The sequence below is a fragment of the Aulostomus chinensis genome, chromosome 22, assembly GCF_037954235.1.
Source record: "Aulostomus chinensis isolate RoL2024-O1b breed Wild chromosome 22, RoL_Achi_v1.0, whole genome shotgun sequence".
Taxonomy (NCBI): domain Eukaryota; kingdom Metazoa; phylum Chordata; class Actinopteri; order Syngnathiformes; family Aulostomidae; genus Aulostomus; species Aulostomus chinensis.
Window position 1 is genome coordinate 20,294,194 of NC_141341.1, and position 26,711 is coordinate 20,320,904.

General features: G+C 46.2%; 1 protein-coding gene across 1 annotated transcript; it reads left to right on the forward strand.

Moving 5' to 3' along the window:
• Nucleotides 1-707: 707 nt before the first annotated feature.
• Nucleotides 708-26,711, forward strand: col28a1a (collagen, type XXVIII, alpha 1a). Its single transcript, XM_086194352.1, has 33 exons — nt 708-735; nt 849-1,423; nt 2,202-2,276; nt 2,889-2,942; nt 3,040-3,084; nt 3,461-3,487; nt 3,628-3,672; nt 3,756-3,800; nt 6,967-7,020; nt 7,099-7,167; nt 7,289-7,357; nt 7,531-7,599; nt 7,678-7,746; nt 7,835-7,903; nt 7,987-8,055; nt 8,593-8,661; nt 8,745-8,816; nt 9,379-9,447; nt 10,340-10,411; nt 11,461-11,529; nt 12,318-12,386; nt 12,643-12,711; nt 13,878-13,946; nt 17,148-17,216; nt 17,339-17,407; nt 17,897-17,965; nt 18,104-18,184; nt 19,083-19,118; nt 19,197-19,233; nt 21,114-21,668; nt 22,393-22,529; nt 23,044-23,299; nt 24,764-26,711. Exons 1-33 carry the CDS (start codon nt 708-710, stop codon nt 24,934-24,936), a joined length of 3,402 nt encoding a protein of 1,133 aa, XP_086050478.1. The 3' UTR covers nt 24,937-26,711.

Here is a 26,711-nt window from a genome sequence, read left to right on the forward strand (position 1 = left end):
ATGTCATGAAGCCACTGAGAATGTGACACAAAGATGCATGAATACTACCAATGATGCAGGTTTACTAGCAGTGCTGTTGCTATATAAAAATCCAAGATTGTCTCTGCTTCCTGCATCATTGCATACATCACAGTCATGAATGGAAGTGTGACACATGAAGCCTCCTTCACTCACGACAGCCCGCCGCCGTCTTCATCTCCCCTGACAGGTGACGCAACTGCACTGAATCACTGAATGCCAACCATGTGGCTGCTGAAGCTTCTTGTGCTGGTGGTGGCGCTGTCAGCTCTGGCCACAGGTCAGAAAAGGAGGAGGAAAGGTCAGAGAGACGATAACCAGGTCATCAGGCCTGAAGCCGCAGGTAAGACTTCATCCCATCCAGTCATACCATCACAGCTCCTGGATTCTCTGCCCAGATAGATGCATCTGTCCAACATTCCACAGCTTCCCAGCATGCACCAGTCTCCAGCAACTCACACTTTCCTTCAAAAGTTCGAAAAATGCTCAACTACTTGTTTTGATTTCATCTCATAGTGATTGACTGATTCATCTAGAGGGTTGAAGATCATCCTGAAACACTTGTATAAAACCACAAATGCTTCTAAGTTACATCTGAATCAACAGTGCTGTCATTTGACGCTTACATGTAGTTACTGTGTATTTACCATGTAGTTACATGTCAAATATTACTATCCTCCTCTTACTCCATGCCACATCCTCTAATTTCATGCCTCAGTAACAGGATTTTCACCTGACCTGGATTAGATTGAAACTCCTGACAGACCCTCCAGTGGCCCTGCGACAGTTTGAAACCTCTCTGAATAACTACTGTTGTGCTTCCTGTCCAGTCCTGATCTGCCCGGTGGAGATCATGTTCATCGTGGACAGTTCAGAGAAAGCCAAACCTCAGCTGTTTGAGCGCCAGAAGAACTTCATCCTGCGCTTCAGTACCAAGCTGATGCAGCTGCACGCCGACGGCTGGCGCCTGCGGCTCCGCCTGGCTGCCCTGCAGTACAGCAGCAGCGTATCAGTGGAGCACAACTTCCGAGACTGGCAGGACCTGGATGTCTTCCACAGTCGAGTGGCCTCCATGTCCTTCATCGGCCATGGCACGTACTCCGCCTATGCCATCACTAACGCCACCCAGGTGTTCAGCCGTGAGACGTCCTCTAGCAGCCTGAGGGTGGTGCTGTTGATGACGGATGGAACAGACCACCCTCGCAGCCCCAGTGCTGTGATGGCTGCCGCTGAAGCCAAACAGAGCAACATCCGGTTGTTCACCATCCGGCTGACGGACTTACCCAAAAATGGCCCCATGGGGGCAAAGCTACGCTCCATCGCCAGTGCCCCCCCGCAGCAGCACGTCTTCAGCCTCACAGATGACCAGCTGGACGCCAGACTCTTCAGTGAACTGGTTAGTTACGTTAATATGCACAGATACACCGACCCTGAACGGATCCCACAGCCCGTATACTTGATGGACTAAAATGTGTGTAAAGAATCCAAATTAACAGCTCCAGACTTTATTGGCCTGTCAGCAGCTCGTCTAGAGCCCGCCCCTGAATCTGAATTTTTGAATCTGCTACAAGCGACTCTGGGTCTGGAAAGGTGAGTGAGTGGGACACAGCCTTGTCGGACCTGTCCCAGGATCATGGGTCAGAGTGAGTGGTGACTGGAAACACCAAAAATCAGCAAGACCTCATCAGTTGTGACTGATTTGTGACTTCACTTACATTTGTGCCTTTTGACTTGAAAGACTCGATAGTCTCTTGAGCCCCACATAGATGCTCACCAGGAGAGACCAAAGCGTTTCCCTGGTCAGACTCCTGAGGCAACCCCAGCGATCCGATGTCAGATTATTAATAGATGAACAGTAGTGTTGTTAAGCCTGAAGTGAACTTGCTAACCTTCTATTTCCGCATGGTAGCACAGAAACCTGCTGTCATACGGAACGTGACAAACCCTGAATGACATTTTCTGCTCTGAGGCAGAGCTTTTGCCCAAAGTGACCGTGACTTCCCATCACTTGGTCCCAGCTCTGGTATCAGGAATGATTACCATAAATCCAAACGTGTGCTGTGAGACAGACTAATGTGTCCTCCTGTCTTTCCTCCTTCCAGCATGCTCTTGTCAAAACATCGGTAAGTAATATGACATATATTCATAATGATTGTGATTGTGGTTGTGTTGACTAACTGCAGCTGACCATGTTTCAGTGTCCAGAGCCAAAGAGCTGCTTGTGTGAGCGGGGGGAGCGGGGCCCTCCGGGAAGCCCGGTGAGTACCAGATGGATGCCACTAGTATCTACTCACACTTTATTGATCATTATTGCTGAGAACATTATTGTTGTGTCTCTTCTGCTGATCTGACTGTGAGTTGGGCGCTTGGCTGTAGGTCTTTGGCATTCAGACTAGCAGCCTGAGCAGCTGTGTTGGGTCCTGCTCCCTCGGGGGCTTTGGCCTAGGCTCCTGTGGTGGTCACCCACACTGGCAGACCCAGGACGCCTCCAGGGTTGGCCACCGGGCTCCAGCCAGCAGGTGTATCTGGGGCCCTTCAGTTTAGAGGTGTGAAAGTGTGTTTCTCACAATGCAAGTGTAGCAGGTGGCGAGAGGGTCCGCTGGGGGGCTGTTTTCACGGGCGGCAGCGCTGAATAGCGGCCTCTGGACTGAAGCGGAGGTCAAGGACGGAAGATTAAACATGAGCAAACACACAAGCTGAGGCGATCTGAGAACTTCTGCACTGAGGCAGAGCTTTGTGTTGGGTGGGGGTCACAGACAGGTCACAGCGAGCATGACTCTGCTCACCTTTGGCTAAACTCACACAGTCCGAACTGAAAAGGGGCCCAAATATTCTCATTCTGCACAATCTCTCCCTTTACTTTCATGTAGGGGAGGCCAGGCGAGCCGGGCTCTGACGGAGCTCCAGGTCCAAAGGGATCTCGCGTAAGTCTCTATTGTCTGCGTAATCCTCCACTGGTAACAGAAAGAATCCACAAAGTGACCTCTGATGTGCTGTTTTGTCTGGACGCGCTCACCGCAGGGGGAACCAGGCGTGAATGGACGTCCTGGGATGGGGGGCCTTGAGGTAAGAGTCCAACCTCTTCCTGACGCTGATCTGTTTTCCTTCAGGGTGCCGAGGCAGAGACTCTAAATGTTCTTGAATTAGCTTGACAAAGTAAGCAGGAACTAGTTCCGTTAACGTCTCTGAGTTCCTCTCAGAGGGCGGGGGGGGGGGGTGACAAGGCCAGAAAGGAACGCAAACATTCAGAGGTTGGTCGATGACTGTTATTAACTTATTTTTATTGGTTTTATCATAAAAAAGAATGAAAGTCTTTTGCATTGAACTCTGATCAGCGCCCCTGACCTGGGCTTCTCACCTCCAACAGTAACCTGACTAGATTTTGACTTGAGATGATGGCGAATTGTGAGTAACCACTGTGTCATCCTTGTCTCTCTTCCAGGGTCAGCCTGGCAGCAAGGGCGAAAAGGTAGGAACTCATACTAGGCTGTTATCATCAAACTGTGCTCACACGCATGATTACTGACATACATGAGAAGGATCTGAGTGATGAGGACGGTGGCAGGTCGCCTGGTGAAGAAGTTAAGCTCCCCTGCTTGTGTGTTGCAGGGACAACGAGGTGAATGTGGTGCGGCGGGTAAAAAGGGAGAGGAAGTAGGTTTAATGATTATTTTGATCTCAGCAAATTACCGTCGTGCTGTTTTGGTGATACGGTATTAATTGATATCCATCCACAGGGTGCAGACGGACCTCCTGGCCCCAGAGGCCCCAGAGGAGAGCAGGTGATGTTTGTAGCTTTGGTCTTTACATGTAGTTGATGTAGAAAGTTGGTTCAGTGTGTCTTCTGCATCTAGAGTGAGTTTGGATCAATCTGGACAAGGACGGCCATCATGTGTCTAACTCATTCCTCATAGCTGTGACGCCTGACAGTCACATGACTCACTACAGCCAAACCAAAGGGAATGTACGGAGAGGCTCATGTGTTTCTCCTTCACTGAGTACGCCAAATAAAACAACCAGGAGGAGAGAGAGAATAATGAGGGAAAACAATAAATCAAGTGGAGTTGCAGACAGAAAGCAGCCCGTGTAAACAATCAAAGTACAAATAACAATAAAACAAACAACAAATAAACAAGTCCAATGTTTCTTTGGTCAGGTTGATTCAAAGCTATGAGGCAGGTCTCTAGCTTGGATTTTAAAGAGTCCAGCATTGTCTCTGTCAGCAGTGTGAGCAGGGTAGAAGCTCACGGACTCTAGGAACATCTGGTAGTCCAGAGCCATCTGGCCTTCGTGGTCTAGAGTGCTCCAAGTGCATCAGGACCTCTGTTGGGCCGAAACCATCAAGGGAATTGTGGTCTACTATTTCCAAGTGGATTTCTGAGGGGCTGGAAGATTTGAGAACTGGTGCTGTATGCTGAGCTTTGTTAGTCCTGGTTCCAAGCCTGGCTGCCGCATTCTGGGTCGGTTTGATCTGTCTGGTCACTGCCTTGCTGGAATGAAAAGAATCTAGTCATTTCTCTCAATCATGTTTTGTTTGGACGTCTCTGATTCATGTGATGTTTCTGAGACGGTAGAGGGTTGATTTGATCGTTTTTAGGAGACTGTTGAAATTCAGATGTGAATCAAGATGACACCAAAGATTCTGGCTTGACGTTTACATTCCATTGACAGATGAGTGAGTTGAACACAAATGTCAGTTTTATTTTCATCAATTTGAAGATGGTAGCTGCTAACTAACTGTACCAGTTCTGCTAGCTGAACTAACATCCTTTCCCATCAAGTGTAGACTGTGTTTTGGGGGCGGGGTGTGACCGTACCATCATGCAGAGCTGCTTTGATTCAGAAATTGAAGATAGAATTGAATATGTCTGTGTGAGTCTTCATACCTGAATGGGCAAATGGAAAGATTCCTGTGTCCTCCCACATCCGCGCTGGAACAATCGGCGCTGTGCTGGAAGCCACACACTCCGAGGCCATCTCCTACTCTGCACATGTGGAATGTGAGTTGTGGATTAGGTCTTATCCCTGCCAATGTTGCCTTTCTAAAGGGCTGAATCCAAGCTTGCAATGTGTGGTTGTAGTCTTTGAGCAGACCTTGTCCCAGGGGATTAGGATTTGGGCACATGTTATCCATTCCCTCTCTCCTTAAATACTTGTTGCTCCCTTCAGCATCGTCAGAGTGGTCTTCTCATCGGGGTCCCATTCCCACGAAAATGACATTCAAAGCTTGAAAAGCATTCAAAGCATTCACCATCAAAATAGCATGCAGCATCCTCCGAACGCGTCGGTGTCATTGATACCTCAACTTATCTTCTTATTTGGCCCATTGACTCAGAATCGATATATTTTTCTTTCCTTCGGACCATTCATACCATTTTCATTTTCAAACCTGGAGGTGTTCATCTCTCCTGGGACCCCCTAGGAGGGGAGGGGGGGGGGTGGTGCTGGACTACCTGGCCAGTCTGGCCCCAGATAAGGGGGGTGAAGATGGACCTGAGGGCTCCTCTGATTATTTTGATTACAGTGAGATCAGGACAAAATGTCTCAGCTTTTCTCTTATAGTTTATGATGATCAAGTTGACCAACTTCATTTCTACGAACACAAAGTCAGAAACTCCAAAGGGAAATTAATATGAGATGGAAGAGGTTGCAAGATTCCATGTAGCAGGTGTGTTCCACTGGTGCTGCTCCACATGGACTGTGTAGCTGCATAGAAACACAGTGAATCATCACTGGTCACTGCTGGTCCTCAGGCTCCCATCAGAAACACCCTGTCTGGATGTCGTGTCCCACAAATCACTCTCAAAACAACAAAAGCCTGAATTAATGTTTTTTTTAGCCCCCAGGTGGAGATGAATAAGTAGCTGGTCCCAGTAAAATCCCTGTCGATCTTCTTCAAGCCTATGTGGCGGAGCAGATTTGATGCTGGCGTCCATTTAGAGGCCGTGTCACCGACCTGGAGTTTAACACACACTTAAAGACTTTGATGATGGGCCGAATGAGCCTGGTGTTCCACTGATCACACCTCTTTTCTGTAGAACTCAGAAACAAACGGGTCAGAAACATCAAACCATTATGAGTGGAGCAGAACAGATGTGTCATCAAACAAAGCTGCCAGGAGTTCATTCACTTGAGCCGGCAGACGTGGCTGAAGATGTCCTGAGGCTAAAGATGCTGCAGTCCTGTTGTCCTCCAGCAGAGGGCGGTCACAGCTGTCCGTCATGCTTGGTCCTCATGTCCAGCATTGGTTAGAAAGAAGAGTTGACAAATTACAACGTTAGAGGCAGAGGGTTTTAAAGGGTTAATAGTGTTGCACCTTCTTCTTCCTCTTCGTCTTCTTCTTCTTCTTCATAACCTTTCAGCCAGCATTCCAACAGGTTACAGGTTCCCGATAGAAGTTGCAAAGTTGTTTTCACCAGGTTTAGTAACTCAGCAACACTTGCATCACGATGTTGAGCAACATTATTCTGATGGAACTAACGTTAGACCTCATTACTGACGGTACACCGACTGGTGAGGGAGGAGGATGGAGCCGCTTTTGTTCCTCCATTGAGCTCCATCTGTAACTGGAGGCTCACACCTGCTGCCAGCTTGTAGTGGTGCCTTTAGGTGCCTGAAGCTGTGGAATCATGTCAATGCCAAAGAGTAAGATGCTGATTTTAGAGGAAGTTAGAGGAGAAAGTGTCTGTCAGTGTAATGAAATGTGTCAGCAGGGGGCGCTGCTGCTGAGCTCAACAACTCCATGCTGCACAAAGTCCTTTAAAAACGTTCTAGCAAGAAGTTGTAACAAGTACACAAGGAAAAAGACAACAATAACAGTAAAACTTCATTATGTGTGTGTGTGCACGTCTGTGCATGTATGTGTGTGTGTGTGTGTGTGTGTGTGTGTGTGTGTGTGTGTGTGTGTGTGTGTGTGTGTGTGTGTGTGTGTGTGTGTGTGTGTGTCAGGGAGCCAGGGGCAGCGCCGGAGATCAGGGTCCACAAGGGCCATTGGGATCCAAAGTAAGAACTCTTCCAAGTTTCACATGAACATTATGGTGTCAGATGAATCCAGATCCATCATTTTTGTTACAACTAAAGGGTGAGCGAGGACCAAGAGGGGCACCTGGACTTCCTGGCGATAATGGCGTTGGGTTCCCTGGACCCAAGGTAGATTTAAATGTTTCAGATGTTTTGATTTTGTCATTGATGACATAAGTCATATTTTCCTGTTTGGATATTTGCAGGAAGGCTAATCCTCGCTTTACGATCTCTACAACTCTTCATTTAGGGGGACAAGGGAAACCAAGGAAGACCAGGTTCACCTGGACCGATGGGTATCGGAGAACCAGGGATGCCGGTGGGTTTACAAACTCTTCAGTGTGTGCGTGTGCATGCGTGTGTGCGTGTGCGTGTGTGTGTGTGTGTGTGTGTGTGTGTGTGTGTGTGTGTGTGTGTGTGTGTGTGTGTGCGCAGATGTGTGCATGTGTAAACTGGATCCTGTCCTGATGAGTGGTATGTTGATGTACTCAGGGTCCGGTGGGGACGACAGGGGTACAAGGTTCTCCAGGGTTTCCAGGTGAGGGTCTTCCAGGGCCCAAGGTGAGTTCAGGTCTTTGTTCTGTCGCTCAGTAATCATCTGACTACTGTTCTCTGACCACTGGCTCACAACTCTTCCAGGGGGACAGGGGGTATCCGGGTCCTAAAGGCAGCCGGGGGCCACCAGGCCTGGGGTTCAAAGGTGATAAGGTGTGGTTTAGTGTTTAATACGGCAGAGACTTCACACACAGCACTGTAAAGATTGACCCCTCTGACCCCTCACCTGTCTGATCCTCAGGGGAACACCGGAGTTCCTGGTCTACCCGGCTTGGTGGGGTTTCCAGGAGCCGGCATCCAGGGAGAAAAGGCAGGGGCAGAGAAAATGTCAGGAATGTGCCTCTCACAAATGTCCTTGATTTTACATTTAGATTTCTCTCTCTCTTATTTTAGGGGGACCCAGGGCCAGCAGGGCCTACTGGTCCAAGAGGACCTCCTGGACTGGGTATAGTGGGACCAAAGGTTGGTAGTGAGGAGTTTGTATCCAAGGAACAGGAAGCAGGGCTTGATCTGTCTTTATATGAGCAACACCCTGCATTGGTGGGGACTTTGGTGTATGAGCACCTTATGTTTCACTCTCCAAACCAGCAGGGGGCAGCATGCCACCTGTCACCTGTGGCCATAGAAACCTTCCGACCTTCAGCAGCACTCACAAGCTTTGAGGAGCGCCTTCAGAAATGGCTGGTCGTGACTCATTGTCATACTTTTATCAAACAGAGATGCCTTACGTGAGGGGACTGAAGCTCAGCTGCTAGAGTGGCTATGCAGTGATCAGAGGGTTGCTGGTTCAATCCCTGAACAGGTGCATGTGATACTGAACCTCTGACTCTCCTGCTGCGTTTGGAGTTGTTCCTTACTGGAGAGGGGGAGGGATGTGTGACCACAGAGGGAGGCTTGGAACAAAGAAACCACTTTTTGATTTAAGTGAATGAATTAAGTAACAACCTCCTCACACCAAATCAGCGACACACATGTTCAGCATCTACTGCTGTTTCCCAGGGCGACCAGGGCTTCCCAGGAGAGCCGGGTGCTCAGGGCGAGCGGGGGATGGGTGAGCCGGGACCCAAAGTAAGTCAACTTCGATTACAGCCGATTCATCAGCATGATCAGACATCGCAGACGTTTGAGGTTGTTCATGTGTGGACTTGCAGGGCGAACCGGGTCCTGATGGGGCTCCTGGGGTACCTGGAATTCCCGGGGAGGATGGAGCCGTTGGGCCAAAGGTGAGTCTGGAGGTCAGAGGTCAACACTCCAGCAACAGCTGAACATCTTTATTGCTACACTGACACGTTTCAGCTTGTGGTCTCCGTCAGGGTTATGAGACACATGTGAGATGTACGTTCATGTTGGATGTTGTTGCTCCTCTCACTCTCTCTAAGTGTAGCACATTTGATGTGTCCTGGTTGGCCGCAAGTGCTGATTAGTCATGTCCAAGCAGGGGAGGGCTTGCAAGGGCCTAGTATTGGTTGTATTTCACATTTGGTGTCGCGCCCCTCTATTAAAGTGTGATTTTAATGTGTGTCCTGGTGTCTTGAGGTATTGGTCTGACAATGAAGGTGATTACAAGTGTGGCTTCAGTCTGACCTCTCACGACGCTTGTCTCTTTCTCTATGTGCCTCTTCACTGTTGGTGTTGGTGTTGGTGTTCCAGTGACCTATGAGTGTCCCCTGACTGTTAAAATATATGTTTCTCAAAGTTGTCCAACTTCCCCCTCTGGAGGCGCCGTCCAGGCTCTATCCCAGCAGCTGTGTTGTTGTTTCATGTTCCATCTGTCTGTTCATCTAGGGAGAGATGGGCTTGCCTGGCACAAGAGGCCAAGATGGAGAACCGGGGAAAGGCATGCCTGGAGAAAAGGTATTCTTTTATCACCAGCAGTACTGCTGCTGACAGTATTTTTTTCTTCAGTTTTTATGCTCTCATTCAATAGCTCTGCTTGATGTCCTGAGGGGGGGCAGTCTGCAGCAAAATGTTGTTGTCATTGTGTTTTGTGTGTGCATATTTTAATTGGGACTTAATTTTTGCTGAAGCTAGAAAAGTGCTGCATAATAAGATCCACCAGAGCCCCAACCGCCGCCTGCATCGCCCCCCCCCCCCCTCTTATTCCCTACTGTTACACCGGCCTGCGCTCCCCTTCCATGAACCAGTCTGCCATCCAGTCCCCCATCAAGCTGGCTTGCTCTCCCTGCCTCCCCTACCAGAAGCTTACTTCTTCAGCTGTTATTAACATTTCCGTGTTTCCCACATTTTGTATTATAAACTGTTTTCTTGTCTGTAACAACATCTCCTGTCCGTCTGTCCCTCCTGGTGAGGGATCCTCCTCCCCTCCTTACCCTGAGGTTTCTCAGATTTTTCCCTGTTAAAGGTTTTCTATGGAGTTTCTCCTCAGTCGATGTGAGGCTCTGAGGGCAGAGGATGTTGTTATGATGCCATGAAGCCTGGAGACAAACTGGTGGTGAAAACGGGCTCTACAAATAAAATTGCCTTACCTTGCCTAAAATGATCGTTACAGTTATTTTCTTGAGCTGGCAGGAACAAACCTTTATGTCAATCATCTGAAGGGCGTCAGTCAGTAAATATTCATACACGTTCTTCACCGACCTCTCAGCAAACCTGTCAGCAGTGCTATCATGAACCTGAGTGGGCCCTCTGAGTGTTGCGTCTGTGTGTGTGTGTGTGTGTGTGTGTGTGTGTGTGTGTGTGTGTGTGTGTGTGTGTGTGTGTGTGTGTGTGTGTGTGATTTCAACAGGGAGATCGAGGTGACCGTGGGTTGAGGGGACTCGCGGGCTCTCCAGGCCCAGTGGGACCTGCTGGAGCAAAGGTGTGTTACACTCGCACTCACTTCGCTTTTCTCTTCACTGTCAAAAACTAATGTCAGCATTTGCACTCATTCTCAGGTCAAATGAGTCTGGAATGATCCGCCTCCGTACTCGTACTGCTCACATCATCCTACACACACCTGTCACTGCCCACTACGGTGCTGTCAAACAATAAACACACCAGAGCAGGGTTATGCTAACGATGCATGCTAACTGGCTGCTAGCCACCATTCAGGCCTGCTGAGAATGGAATGACGTGGCTCTGAGGAAGAGTGGCTGTCTAGAGTCACTGGTTTGAGCCTCACTTCCCCCAGAGACTGTGCTGAAGTGCCTTTGAGCAACATCCTGAACTCCTAATGCTCCCGATGAGCAGGTTGGCACCTTGCATGGCAGCTTACACCATCAGTGTGGGAGTGTGTGTGAATGAAGTGCTGCTGCTACAGTCCATTTCCTATTTGCACAGAGGCTGTGACACTGACAGGAGGAGCAGCTCCCGGTCCCCCTACACGTCCAGCTCACTGGGCTCGTGTGCTCTACTGCTCCGGCCTGTTCATGATGTCCAACCTGACACACCAGGTGGAAGCAAACAAACAATGCAAACTGACAGTAGCTGTTGGTAACCACAGCTCCACCACATTCTTAAAATGACAAATATTTCCATTTAATGGTCAATAAAAATGATTAAAATATTTGTTAAGATCCAGTTCAGCCATCCTCCTTTACCAGCTGCAACCTACTAACCAGACTACTAACCGCGCTACCTTCCTGCTGCTACTGAGCTTCTGTGTTGGTCTGGTGTTCTACACATGCAACCCATCTACATTCCATTCATGTTGGAAATTAAGAAGATGACGAAACAATCAGAAAAAGGCTCTTGTTTGTGGTGCTAAGTGTCTTTAGTGGATAAAGAGCTGTACCGGACACTCCAGTCACACCTGTGTTACACAACGTCCGATGCGGACGCCATCAGACACACGGACATGGAAACATGAAGTGCTTAGACCTGTTCTCAACAGCAACATCTCCCTGTCACTCATTTCCCTCTATTCAGGGGGAGCCTGGCAGCCAAGGAATGGTGGGTCTACCTGGACCTGCAGGGCGGGGCTTACCAGGACCGAAGGTGATGACACCTTTTATGATTGTGTGGTTCATCACCTTAATGCAGCTACTTTAGATTCACATATCATTGGTCAAACAGTCAGCAACTAACAGAGACGCACGACTCATCGCTGTTTCCATGTTGGGCCCTGAAGGCAACTCAACAACCTCTGGGAGTTTGCTTGGAAAAAAAACTACAAAATTGAATTTTTGTCATCTTGATTTTCACATGGAAGTCCAGCATATGAAATGACGGTTAAATCTTCTACCCGAACCGGCAGGACATCAGCCAGCTGCAGTCTGATGTCATGAATATGAAATGATGACTAGGCCTGTTTACTCAAAAATGAATACCTCAGGAAAATCAAACCATGCTTTCCTTTATGTATTGTTTGGCTGAAATTAAAGTGAAAGGTTAGAAAAATCATGAGGACATTCAAACCTTGCATCGTCAGAACAGAAGAGGTGTTTGTAGCTGGGGATTTATTTTACCTGAAATACCACGAATGGCTCTGGATGAGCATCTTGAAAGAGCCTGTGACCTTTCACCTCAGTGGGTGCTTGCTGGCCACCAACAAAAATTATATTAAAACACATAATATCAAAGTGTACCTATAGCATGCTGGAGATACTCCAGAGACGGCCCCACTGCTGCTTCTCATTTTGTCTTAAAGATGGCCTCTTTTTTTCAAATAGTCACCTGTTCACCTGCTGCATGTGCAGCACAGGTCCATCCCCATGTTGTACTTACTTGGGTCAGAGATCGTGAGTCTTCTTATTCATGGGTCTCATGTTGATTTGTCTAAATAGGGAGATTTTGGACCTGTAGGACCGTCAGGACTTGTTGGAGAACCTGGTGTAGGAATCATTGGACCAAAGGTAACGTGAACATAGATGTGATTGTAGTAAATCACTCAATGGAAACAACTTCCAGTATGAAGAGATCGTGACACAAGCGGAAGTCCAGCACATAAAGAAAAGGAAAGGACAGTTTTGCCTTTATGAAAACAATTTTTTCAAATTGTAATATTTTATAATGTAAAGATTTTTGAGGTCAGTTACTTAACTTTGAACTTGTCATACATCTATCTGTATTCCATTGCATATTTTGACAAATATGTAATTCCCACATTAGGGTAACAAAGGGAATCCTGGGCCTGTGGGACCACCAGGCTTAAAGGGAGATGGTGTTCCAGGACCACAGGTGAGCCTCAAACAGATCAGTGACCCTGGTGTTCAGGGAGAGGTAATCTACTGATATAGAATGGAGAATTCAGAATTCACCCTATTATTATTATTATTATTATTTGGCTCCTTAAGGAGGTTTTTTTAAATGCAGATCATTGGGGTCTTTTGATTATCCAGAATTAAATGTAAAGTTGAAAGATGTGAACATCATTAAGACCAGATTGTATTTTGACCCCTTGAGTTGTGCTTTTTGGGTGTAACCTGCCCAAAATGCAAACTGATGTTGTTCCTAATGGAACTATCCATTCATCCACCCATTTTCTTTATACTGCTTATCTGTTAAGGGTTGTGGGGGGGGGGGGGCTATCCCAGCTGACATTGGGCGAAAGGCAGGGTCAGCCTTGACAGGTTGCCAGTCCATCGCACTAATAGAAATATATAAATTAGAAATTATAAAGGGCCAGGGATGACGCCTTGAGGCACTCCATACGACATAATTTCCCTTTAGCAATACGAGAATAAAACCAATCTGAAACCTTAATGCATGAGATGGCTGATATTTCCATTCTACACATGTATGAGCTTTTCTTAAGTGTGTGTTCAGACACAGTTGTGAAACAGAAGCAGCAATGTGAACAACAAACGTAGAGCAATCACCATGATTCACATCTGAACTGGGGGCACAGAAATCAAATGATCTTAAGGTCCAATATATTTATATAAAAAGATTTTGTATATTTTGTCTTATTGATAGCCATAGATTTAGTCTTTTCTACACAAAAATGAAATAGATAAATAAGTGTAACCTGAAATAAATGATATTGCAGTTGCTTGATTTTTTTATCAGTACTTCCAACCGTGTGCACGTGACCCTGGACTGCCCACTGAAAACAGCGCCATTCTCAAACACCTCAGGAGTCTTCAAAACTCTGACAGCGACTGTTTTTTCTGAGGTGGTTTAAGATTCTTGGCTCAAGAGATGGGTTTTTGAGGAGTGCTTTAACTTTAGAAGATATAAAGTACTTATGTGCTTATGTATAAATACTGTATATTCATGCTATGTGGTTGTGAGCAGATGTAAGGGCAGTCTTACTCTGAAATATTTTAAAAGCATTTTTCAAAAATGTAGTCATGTGGATTTACTAGTCTAAAGCATGTCAACCTGTTTTTCTTCACCATTAGGGGCTGCCTGGCTTGCCAGGAGTTCAAGGAGAGATGGGACCTGAGGGAAAAGGACTACCTGGTCCAAAGGTGAGACAGTCACATTGCTGAAGGAGGCAAAGGCCACCTGCTGTAAAGGTCTAGTTGTGAGAGTATGATGCAGTTTTAAGGTGAGAGGGAAACTCATCAGTATAAACAATAAGCATCTTTCATTCAACAAAGAGGTCAGAGGGAGCATTAACAGTTCTGGCGCCATGTGGCTGATGGTGCACCTTGATCTGATCTCTCAGCTTCCTGAATGATTCTTCGACTGGCTTGTGAACAGACCACTGTAGGAGTCCAGACCACTAGCACAAGCTGCCACTTGGACAAGTGCAAGTGTCATTGTTAGTTTGAAGCCAGTTCAAATGGAACTTGTGCTCCACCTGCGCCGACAGGTGGCTGAATCTGCTAATGAGGCTGGTCTGGTGGAACCATGGCCGATTGCTGTCTGAGAACACCAGAGAGGTTTGTGCCATAGACCAAGAAGATGCTGTTCTTTGGTCAATGGAGTTCAGTGTGAAGCGCTATTTAAAAGGCTAATCCATCAAATAAGCAGGTATGCAGCATTGCCATGTGGTTTTTATTGATGCCCTGGTCCTGGCGCAACCTGGGATTTGAAGGCAACAAGGCTCTCTGATTGGTTTGAGTGACGTCACACCCAAAACACACCTGTGAATAATTAGGTGTCCAATGACAGCCTCTTTACTCCATGGTTCACGTTCCAATTTTGGCCATCTAAATGTAAAGATGAAGCTGAACACACAGCGCACACATGGCACCATCCGCCAACCGCCTGGCACCATAGATCACTTAAACGGGGCCCCGTGACTCTGATCTGAGCATCATGTCTGAGCTGATTTACATGTAGTTAGAGTTCGTGTGAGTGCTGAAACTCAGGTTTGAATCTAGGACAACCCCAAGACTTCTTTTGACTTTCAATGATGGTCACTTTCAGTGAGGTTGATAAAGAGAGCACAATTTTCTTACTTTGCCCAAAAAAAATCCTTCAGTTTTGAGTAGCTAAAGGCCATTGAATTATGTTATGCTGTCTCCCAGGGATTTTATTTAACTATAATTTTTTTTGTTGACAAAGCTATGTGATACACCTTACATTTGTAACGCTATCAACTAATTGGACCCTGAATAATGGAGGTCCAGGAAAAGACCCTTGAGGGACTCAGATTATTGGAGGATGCTCTGATGTACATCTAGCATACGTTAAAAAAATTTCTGTCTTTAAGGTTGTAAGGTTGCACTTGAACCAGGTCAAAACATCTCCCTCTGCAAATTTATCATAATCAACCATTTCAAAGGTCCAGTAATGGGAGGACAGAGACTTGGGTATTACTAGTGATTTTATGTCAGAGGGTTGATGAGAATTAGAAATGTGACAGCTTCCTATTCAGGTTTTACTCTAGATTGATCTTGATTAATTGATCTGGGTTTTGTTGTGTGTGTCTTGGTGTAAGGTTGATATCAATATGTAGGGGGAAAGAAGGCACAAATTTGACTCAACTTCTGTCTGTGGGGTTTTAAAGGAATGTGGTCTGTTTATTTAAATTCACGAAGCTGTGTGGGTGAGCATTAAATGGCTAAATGTGTGAGCTGTCCTCTGATGTCCCTCTGAACTAAAGGTGCTGTTCCTCTGCTACAACCTTTAATCTCCAGGCTGCACTGGAGCTTTGTCTAATTCTGCCTGAATTTTAGCAAACATCTGTCCAATTTTACAGCGTGGTTAATGAAGTTACACACAGAACAATATGAGAGACTTTCTTCCACACGTGTTCTTGTCCGTTTATCTGGTGAATGGGCAGAATGTGCTTTGGTCTGCTGCTCCTGGAAGCTCAGATCTGCAATTATGCAAATTTATATAAACAGCAAGGCAACAGCATTGATTAATGCAAACACACAGACATATTTAAAAAGGTCGATGGCCTCATCATTATCATCATCGTACCAATGCAGTAACACATCCCTACCATCTACACCTCTGGCCCAATCTCAAACATGAAGTGGGAGCCAGAAGTTTGGCTCTGACAGAGGCGATGGGCTGTGACTGATGGACTGGTTGGTGAAGTTATTTTACTGCTAACTTTCCCTGTTTTGGTGAGCAATACTGAGATTATTCCAGCAGACTGAGGAAGAAAATAAAACAGACTCAATGTCAGAATTCTTTAATATGGAACTTTGCCAGGTTAAAATGGCAAAATATTGGCGTCTATCCCAGCTCACATTGGGTGAGAGGTGGGGTTCACCCTGAACGGGTCACCAGTCCGTTGCAGGGCCATCAGGAACAATTAGGGTCTCGGTATCTTGCTCAAGGATTCTTGGACATGGTCACGGGGGAAGTGAGGATCAAACCAGCAACCCTTTGCTTGCTAGATGGCCTCTCTGCCTCTGAGCCATGCCGCCCCTGCTGAGCGGAACAGTCATCTGCAAATGTTGAAATGTTTGGATAGTGTCGTCTCCTCAGATAAGCAACCGTTCCATTTCAGGGTGTTCCGTCAGTTAAGTCCAGCAAACCATTTTACAGTCAAGGTTACTTGTCAACTAAAATTTGGAGTTAAAACCAGATGGAAATCAACAAATACAATCCTAGCACGTCTTTTACTACCTTGTCGGTGTTTGAATACCAGGTTGAGCAGATTTGCAGGAGCATCTTCTCCCCCTCACTAAGACCTATAAGCAATCTGTAGCAGCTCAAATAATTCTTAGTTTTTGCAAGGAGCTCTTTGTCTTTATTACGAAGTGCTTCATGAGCCCAGAGCTCAGGGAACCTGGCCTGAAGCCACTTGGTACTTTGGGTTGATTATGCTTGGCTGCTAGAATAACTGTGGACTGTTTCTAAAGTTTTTGCTCTCTCTGTTGGTTGAGTGACAGCTGAAAAGGTTGAGCAAGCAGCTGCGTATTTTCTTGGCCTGGGGCTTTTCCTTACTTCAGAGGGTCTGAACATATAATCTACAGCACATACATCAAAAGGGGGTGGGACCACTTTCACATAATTATATCTTCTGCCCTAAAATGACACCCCTGAAATCCGAATTGTCAAAGTTCATTGAAAACATTTAAAATCTTGATTGTCACATCTGAAACCCAGTTATACAACAAGGAGTTCTTCCGAAAATATTTTTCATTCACCCTAAATCCCTCTCTATCACTTGTTTCTACCTCTGCTTTTCTCCACTTTTACAACTTGTTCAATTCTGAAAGGATGAAAGTCCTTTAAGAGTTTGTCTATTTGTGTGTCAGGGTGACAGAGGCCTACCAGGGGTCCCTGGGGCATCAGGTCCTCCTGGGATTGGACTTTATGGATCAAAGGTCAGTTTCTGTGTGAATGCAGAAAGCTAATCAATCTCTATTATTTTTATAAACCATATTTCAAGCATATCACAGTCCTTAGTCATCTTAGAAATGGACATGCATGTACTCTGTAATTCCAGGGCTCTGTAGGGCAACCTGGACCACCAGGCCTGCCAGGTTCTCCAGGAGAGGGCATCCAAGGACCAAAGGTAGGACACTTAAAACATGGAACACAGCTGGAATGATGGCAATTTTGCTACAATTTTTTGCTGAGTCCTCATTGTTTTCTGTGCTTTTTGGCACTCAGCTAAGCATTGTGTGGCTGAGATCCGTTATGGGTGTTTATTTTATCCTAGCTTGATTTTATGACTTTTGTAATTATGTTATTATTCACCTATAATATCAAATGTGCTTGGAGGTGAGATTAACTCTGTGAACCCCCTTGAGATATCCTAATCTCTCCTGCACAATTTGTCCTTATTATTTGGTTGTGTTGTGCAAATAAAAACATCCACAATGGCCATTTTTTTTCAGTTGAGCCATAGTTAGCCTGTGCTAATGATAATAACAATACAATAATGATATAAAATTACAATTATAATTACTCATCCTCTTATTTTTCACTCTATGGACAAGATCAGTTTATACGTTGATGATGCCCTTGTATCTCTTCCCCTTCCATTGGTATTTGTTTCCAGGGAGAGCCTGGATTTCAGGGGCCAGTGGGCCCTCGTGGGGCACCAGGGGAAGGCCTTCCTGGGGAGAAGGTACAATGAGTACAGAAACATTGTCTCTGTCTACCAGTGCTCTATCACTATTGATCTGTCACAAATCCAAAAGCTCAATTTAATTATAGCAGAAGTTGTCTCATGACACCTTATATCAATATAGCTAATGATTCACAGGGGGATAGAGGCATTCCTGGGGACAGAGGGAAGAAAGGAGACAAGGGAGACTATGGAGAGCCTGGATCTACGGGATCAAGGGTAACACCATCTTGGAAATATTTCTTTACATCACCAACTCCCAGACAGTTCCCTCAAAGTTCTGTGATGGTCCCAGCTTATTATCAAATATATTTTTTGTTCATCATTCCCTCATGTTTCTTTCCTTTGTGCAAAACGAAAATTTAATTTTTATTTCAAATTACATATTGGAGGTTAATTTTTGTCTTGGGGGAAATGTACTGAACCATTTCAGGACAATAAAATCATTAGGATAGACTCTTCCATCGCCTCTTGTCAAGTCAAGTTAGCTGCAATTGATTCCAGTGTTGACAGTTTTCTCTAAATTCCATCCATTGCCAACTGGTCTTTATCAAGCCTCATATTTCTAAGTAGATCTTTGTTGAGACCAGTCTTTAAACTGGACTTAAGTCAGATGCTCCAAGCACACTCAAGTCCAGCAGGGCTCCACCTATAGACTGGTTTGGTCGGCAGTGTCAGAGGAAATAATTGTCTTGCTAAAGTCGTTACACCTGCATTTGATGCTGCTCCTGTCTGAGTGGTTTTGTCCAGTTGTTACAACAGAAGTTGAACAATTTAGTGAGCAAGTTACAATTAAAGACGTAACTCAGCCAAAAGCTGGAGGCTAATATCCTGACTGAGGCACGCAGCTCATCAGACTCTCATTTGGACATTTGAAGCTTGAAAATGTTCCCCCAAAAGTCTTCTTTTGCTCAGGAAAGAACCAGATGTGTCTGCTAGCTTCATGTTCTGCGAGCTCATAGAATGCTAACACTGACCAGCGCTCAGAAGAAACTAGCAACCTAAACATAGTTACTCATTAATCTTTCTGGGGGGCAGACAGGAACGATCAAGTATTGTTCATCCCATCCCTAACATTCGGTCATGTAACTAAAAATTAACTATGTTCATGTTCTAGGGGAAACCTGGAGAGAAGGGGGAACCAGGCCTGACCGTGAGTAACGCTGCACGCGACACTGAGCGCTGAGTCTTAAGAGCAACATGATTTTGTCTTCTTCTTTATGTTGCACAGAGAGAAGAGGTCATCAGGATCATAAGGGAAATCTGTGGTAAATACCAAGTTCTACTACATTTTGTTGCGGTCAGTGCACAAGTCAGCCATGATTAGTTGATCTTGTGTTGCTTATGTTTTTTCTGATAAATATGAATTCAAGTCAGGTCAGTTTTATTTGTGTGTCACCAAACCCCAGCCAAAGTTCTGTCCTGACTCTGTCCAAGTAGAGCAGGTCCAGCACCTCCCTCCTTCAATGAACCTCCACCCAACACTTCTCCATCAGCAAGCACATCCTGCAACAGCAGCCACCAGAACCTTCCTTTACCAGCAGGAAGGTGGAGCAGATCCAGGATCAGTGGGGACGGAGAGAGAGCAGGAGAGCAGGACAGAGACAAAGACAGAGAATGGAGGAAGACAGAGAGACAGAAGGAAAGAGAGGGACAGAGATAAAGAGGGAGAGAAAGGAGGAGAGACTGATGGACAGAGACAAAGACAGAGAATGGAGGAAGACAGAGAGACAGAAGGAAAGAGAGGGACAGAGATAAAAAGAGACAGAAAGGAGGAGAGACTGATGGACAGACAGGGACGTGAGCAGGCTGGAAGGAGAAAGACAGCACACAATAAGAACTTGCTACAGATAACAACATCTACAGGTTTCTTAAGCTGTCAATTCCAGCATTCAGTTAGAGAGACCAGAGCTGCCAGAGCTGAGAGTTGTTGTGCTACTTTTGACAGATTTGAGTTGTGATGCTTTTGTACCACTTGGCCAGGTCCATAAATACGGCTCATCTGAATAGATCGAAAGCCCAGGCTGCATTCACAGAACCAATGCTTTTGTGAATATTGTTCACATCAACATCCATAAACTGTTCCAAGCACATTGGCCAATGATTGACAGGTTGTTTCCTGTTGTTTGAGGGATCATGGGTCACAAAACCTCCCTGACTAATCTCTGCCTTTGATCTCTGTCTTTTTGTCTGTCATCCTGTCATCTTTGACCTAGGAACACAGACAACATCAAAGCCATCCAGAATCTCATCTCTGTCATTCATCTTGTAGGAAATAAGTACAACAGGACAAACTGCAATCCTCTATATTTACCCAGCAGCTACTCATACAAGAGATGTGTTAACCACCAACATTCAAATTCATACAACTTCTACAACTACTACTACTCTAACCCTAACTCTAGTCATAGTTGGAGCTTGCTTTTGTCAAGAGATGAAGTATTTATTGCAGGACCTTTGTAGTGTTTGTAGTTTCTGTAGGAAAGATGATGAGCCTTAGTGATTTCTGAGCCCTTTAAAGTTTGTTTTCTTCTGCATCAACATGACCTGAATGTCATCAAATGTTGCCGCTTTCGCTAAAACATATTCAATCATTTCATCAGGGAAAGTACATGTGAGCTCGGATGGATTCTGATCCGTTCATCTGTCTGGAACCACTTGCTTCATGTCCCTCTGTATTTCTAAAAGATCAGAGTCATTCCAAAATGTTACATTTGCGTTCAGTACGCTTTGGTTGGCTTGTCTGTCCTGCAGCGGGATTCAGTTCTGCTGATCTGCTGTTTGGCCTTGATAGTTGACTGTCCTGGTCCAGAGGCCTTTAGCAGCTCAAACAATGATACAGATCAATACTTAGCTCTCATCCATCCACAGAACCGTAGTGACGTTGAATGTTCTTATTTAGACACGATTGTTCTGACAGGCGACTGGTAGGATCTAAACACTTCAACGATATTTTTGTTACCTTTACATTCCTGGATAATTTTCCTGGATGGATAAATCATAGAATTGCTGTTTTGTTATGTTCCTATTGGAATCAAACCTGATGTTGGATCAGGTTCCAGATCCTATTTATGCACAAGACTATTTTGAAGGGTTCACAAACGTTTTGCAAAGCGGTTCTGTAACTGCTGTCCTCCGTGTTCCGCAGGCTGTGGTCTCCAGTGCCGAGAGAGCCCTCTGGAGCTGGTGTTTGTGATTGACAGCTCTGAAAGTGTGGGACCAGAGAACTTTGAGGTGGTCAAGGACTTTGTGAGCGCTCTGGTCGACCGAGTGTCAGTGAGCCGAGAGGCTAGTCGGGTGGGTGTGGTCCTTTACAGCCACATAGACATGGTGGTGGTCAGCCTGACGCAACAGGCCAGCCAGGAGGAGATCAAGGCCGCCATCAGAAGGATGCCATACTTGGGGGAGGGCACCTTCACCGGCAGCGCCATCCATCGAGCTAAGCAGCTGTTCAAACTCTCTCGGCCCGGCGTGAGGAAGGTGGCTGTGATGCTAACGGACGGGCAGGCTGACCCCCGAGATGCCATGCAGTTTGAAGAAACTGCAATCGAGGCCCATGAAGAGGGGATCGAGATATTTGTCATTGGAGTTGTGAACAAGACAGATCGTCTGTATGAAGAGTTCCGGGCTGAGATGAATGTCATCGCCTCTGATCCTGATGAACAGCACGTCTACCTCATCGATGACTTCAGGACTCTTCCCAGTAAGCTCGGTGTCGTCTCAGCCCTCACAGGGACCGCCACGCCAGTCTGCTGCATGCTCGAGAACGAAGCTACACATTTACATGACAAACCAACAAATGTTAGACTCAAGTAGAACTTTTCCTAGTTTCCTCCTCACCCAAAGTTCGAGATTAACCACAATTCCGCTGTGCTAACAAACTTTAGCACTGATTAGCTTGAGTAGATGTGGTTGCTTTAAAATGTTTTTCATTTCACTGATGTTAAAAATGTTTATTTAAAAACCATAAAACAACACTACATTAAATATTTAAAGGGCTCTCAAGACATGTTACTGAATTTTAGGCGCAGCCAAACTTGCTGCCGCCATTTCCATGCGGTATACTAAGCTACATGCACAAAAGTGGAAATTTAATTTAATATCTTTGATATCGATATTGATTGATTGACATTGATAAGGACGATGTTAGAAGTTCGTCATTAGCTTCAAGCTAGATATACGTAGCTGACGCTTTCTGACTCCTGCGGTCACAAAGAAGAAACACAGGAGTGAAAAAAGCATTTGAGTGTCCAGGACACACACCGGAGAGACAAAATAAAAATACCCTTTTTGATGAAGCATTGATGATGCATTGTTTTACCAAACAGTCAACGTGGATGCTTCATTGGTGTTAAGTGGAAAGTTCAGCATTTGACAAGCCGCACCTCCGTGTCCTGAGTGTGTTCCCTCTCTGTGTGTTCTCACAGCCCTGGAGAGCCAACTGCTGAGTCAGATTTGTGAGCTGGATGACACAACGGTCTTTCTACCAAACTCTGCCTTCCTGCCTGTGGATATAAACCCCGGGGCTCCAGAGGACAGGCAGCTGGAGGAGGAAACCATACCAGTAATGCTGCTCATGTCTGCTCAACACACAGGCGTTCAGGCCGTCGGCAGCATGCACCGGCACCATCGTGGCCTTCAGGAAACATGCTCCATTTGACCTAAATTAACAAGAAAGAGGGTTATTCTGGCTTTCTCTGATGTTTCACCAAAAACACCGCCATGTCAAGTGAAAGCTGGCTCGTGGCCCTCTGACTATCCTCTCACCTCCTCCGGGGATTTTCACACGTTCTGAGTGTTCTCTCAGCTTGGAGGTTAAACGCTCCGCTGCTCATGAATACACTCTGACCAAAATCATGTCAATATCAGGCAGTTTGTAGTCACATGGAAACACAGCACATTCATTATTGCAGATTTGTAAAGGTTCATATTGTGATACTGAAATATTTTGCTGAAGTTGGAACATTTGTGTGTGTGTGTGTGTGTGTGTGTTTTCATTTCTGTGGGAGTGTGTTTGTTTTCATCTCAGCCTCAGAGTGTTTAACATCAAATAGTTCATCTCCTTTTCTTCCACCCAGCTTGAAGGTCCAGAGGAGGTAGCGACGGCCCTAACCCCACCCGAGTCCCGGCGGTCCAACGAGGACCCGGACGACAGGGAGCTGCTAGTGGAGACCTGGAATGATCTTCCTGACATCATGTTTGCCTCTCCCGGTGGGAGGGGGAAGCAGGGCCCTGGGGGAACCTCAGAGGTTGGTCCTCAGATCGCTACCAACTGGCTGTATGAGGCAGAGAGCACACAGTCTCCTCCCCCCCTGACGGATTCACCTGTGCCAGGTAAACAAGCCAGCAGATGGAAACCGCTGATAATTGCTGAGCCACATCCTTGGTAAATCTATCAGCCTCTGCTTGACTTAGATGCTCCTGATAAGTCTGTTGTCTTGTGATCTGCAACACAAGAGCACCGATGACGCAAACTAGAGTTTGTTCATCCATCCACCCACCCAACCATCCAACCATCCAACCACCCATCCATCCCTCCATCCCTCCATCTTCTCCCTCTTCTCCTGTTCAGGGTGGTGGGGGTGGAGCCTATCCCAGCAGCCTTCCCCTGGACAGGTCACCAGTCCATCACAGGGCCAACACATAGAGACAGACAACCATTGGCTCTCCCAGCCACACCTACGGTCAATTTAGAGTCTGGATTAACCTGGTCCCTCTTGATGTCTTTGGACTGTGGAGGAAGCTGGAGTACCAGAGAGAACCCAGCAGGAACAGGGAGAACATGGAGACTCACCCAGAAAGACCCCGTGCTGCAGCCGGGGCTCCACCCACAACCTTCTTGCTGGGGGGCCACAGGGATGACCACTGCACCCCCGGGCTGCTTCATTATTATTATTATTATTATGGCTGCACGGTGGAGCAGTGGTCCTCAGTGTGGCCCCCCAACAAGAAGGTTGTGGGTGGAGCCCCGGCTGGAGCACGGGGTCTTTCTGTGTGAGTCTCCATGTTCTCCCTGTTCCTGCTGGGTTCTCTCTGGTACTCCAGCTTCCTCCACAGTCCAAAGACATCAAGAGGGACCAGGTTAATCCAGACTCTAAATTGACCGTAGGCGTGGCTGGGAGAGCCAATGGTTGTCTGTCTGTATGTGTTGGCCCTGCCATGGACTGGTGACCCGTCCAGGGTGAACCCCGCCTCTCGCCTGTTGACGCTGGGATAGGCTCCAGCCCCCCACGACCTTGAATAGGAATAAGCGGAAGACAATGGATGGATGGATGGATTATTATTATTATTAATCATTATTTGGATGAAAGTTACAGATGTAGGAATTTCACATGAAGGCAACACAAACAAACCAGGTGGAGAGTGACGACTAAACATGGAGCTCGTACCCACTCTGGTCACATGGACATGGTTTTGGTGATAAGTCCGACACGGACCTGTTGCGTCCTCAACCACCAACCTCTGTAAACACCACTGAACTCACACAAATGCATTATATGATGATAAATATGTGAGTTTTTGGTCGGATCGCTTTGCTTTGAACTAAAACCACTATGTTGTTTGACACTGAATTTTTTAAAAAAAACAAACCTAAAGAGAAAACGTTCGAGGCCCTTCGCAATGGTTGCCAGGTACAGTCTACAACTTATTTTAGTCCTTTATAGGAATTCCCTGATCACATTCACACCTGGAAGCTCCCAATATAACCAGTCTGGCTTGGGTCTCTAACATTTTGCACCACAAACCAAAACCCAGTTAAAAGCAACAGACTCATTGTGTTCCTTCTTGCTCTTCCAGACAAGAGCTGCAGGCAACCTCTGGACCCGGGTCCCTGTCGGCAGTACGTAGTCAGGTGGTACTACGACCTCGAAGCCAACGCCTGTGCACAGTTCTGGTACGGAGGCTGTCAGGGCAACTCAAACAACTTTGAGACTGAAACCAGCTGCAGGAAGTCCTGCGTCTACACGTAACAGACTGTGTTTGGAGGGGAGAAGTGTGCCAGTGTGCTACGGAGCTCCATCACCGAGGACCAGAGGGGCCTGAAGACACGCTACCGCTGCTGGGATTCAGCTTCTCTGAACGGCTGCCAGTAACGGAGACGATGGCGAGGAACCACTGCGCACGTATGACCTGAACCACCTGACATCATAATGTGGATATTTTCTGCTTAACAGGCTTGTTCTATTATTCTCTACTCCCATAAATGAACAATCGTCCACAACGGCTGCAGGCATCGGGGTCGGCTCTCAGCAGACTGGGAAGCGGGACTTTGTTGTGGTTTGTAGATGTTTGCCTCCACCCAGATACTGCTGAGTGATGACCAGTGACTGTAGTTCTAGCTGCCTAGCAACAGGCCGGCCATGTTTGGTCTGGAACTACTTTCTAGCCAAGAAATCGTAGTTTGACAAGTGTTGCCTGTGGCTTCTCTGGATTGTAAGGAGAAACCTGAACGCTGTCTCTTCAGTTATTTTGCTAACAATACTTAAACATGTCCATCTTCAGTGCTGCTAGCACTTCAGTCTTGGTTGTATTTGCTGTCACTGTGCTGTATTTGGGTGGAGGCAGACATCTTGCAGGTTTCTGGCCTGAAAACCCCAAAAACCAGAGGGCCATCAATGTTCAGTCCTCAGTATTTCCTTCCTTGTTGCCTTGGTAACACACCTGGCCACACACCTGATCAAACCTTGATTATAACCTTTGAGAGAAAATATCCAACATTACTGGATGTCTGAGTCAGGGATGGTGGTCCTGGTGCAGTGACAGCAGCTCGTTAGACTCGTTCAGTTTCTTTTTCTTCCTTCTAACCTCATCTCAGCACAGCTGCACTGAATTTCAAGCAGGGGTTCTCCATGTCGGGTGCTTGGACCCCTGAAGGTCCTCCGCAAAGTGAGGAAGATTTTAATTTCACTTAAAGATTCAAAGAAGTCTGTCACAAACATCCCAAGACAGCAAGTTGGACACAGCGGCACTGATCTGACCTCCACATTGGGTACAGTAGTTGTGCTTTTATGTTTGAGGGTCAGATGAGTGACGCAGGATCAGGTTTCTGGTGTTTAAAGCTGGTGAGGACTAAAGATCTCCTAGTAGAGGTTCCCTACAGCCACATCACCTCAGATGCTCCTGTCTGGCTAACATGGGGGTCCAAAGCATGAGAATTGCTGGTATGAACTGACTTTGACGGAGGGGTTCCTTGGTGCTCAGGGCGACTGGAGATTAGTTCTGATCCAGCTTTGATGGAAGATTACTGTAATCGGGTTGACCCAGCTTGTCGTCTGAGGACACCAGGGCATCCAGTCTGTTGCTATGAAGATCAAATTTATGATTAACATTTGTAAACACAAACTCCAACCTGACCAGTTCCTCTGTAGTTCTACGAGTAGTCCTGGGACATGGAACTGTGCTGTAAACTGATGCTCCCCATAGTCTAGTGATCCAGTAGCAGAAACGATCCAGGCTGGCAGTCGTCATCACAACCTGGGTGGTTTTGTTGTGTACTGTTCCTGTAGGTCAAGGGTTTCAGCGTGAACCGTCGTACTAAACAGACTAAACATGGTTCTTTTTTGTTGTCTTTATGTTCCTGACTGTATCTGCGTTCCTGCTAATGTATTAACCTCAATATGATGAATGTTGTTAGAGACACACTTGTAAAATGTATATTTTATTGTTTTTACACTGTTAATGTGTCAGAAGGAATGTTAAACTCAGACATGCTAGTTCAGCTAAATAACTTCTCAATAAAAACTTT

Coding starts and splice junctions, on each gene's coding strand:
- col28a1a (XM_086194352.1), top strand. CDS start 708: ATGCCACATCCTCTAATTTCATGCCTCA. Junction 2,943..3,039: donor CAGGTCCAAAGGGATCTCGC/GTAAGTCTCTAT, acceptor CGCTCACCGCAG/GGGGAACCAGGCGTGAATGG. Junction 3,673..3,755: donor CGGGTAAAAAGGGAGAGGAA/GTAGGTTTAATG, acceptor ATCCATCCACAG/GGTGCAGACGGACCTCCTGG.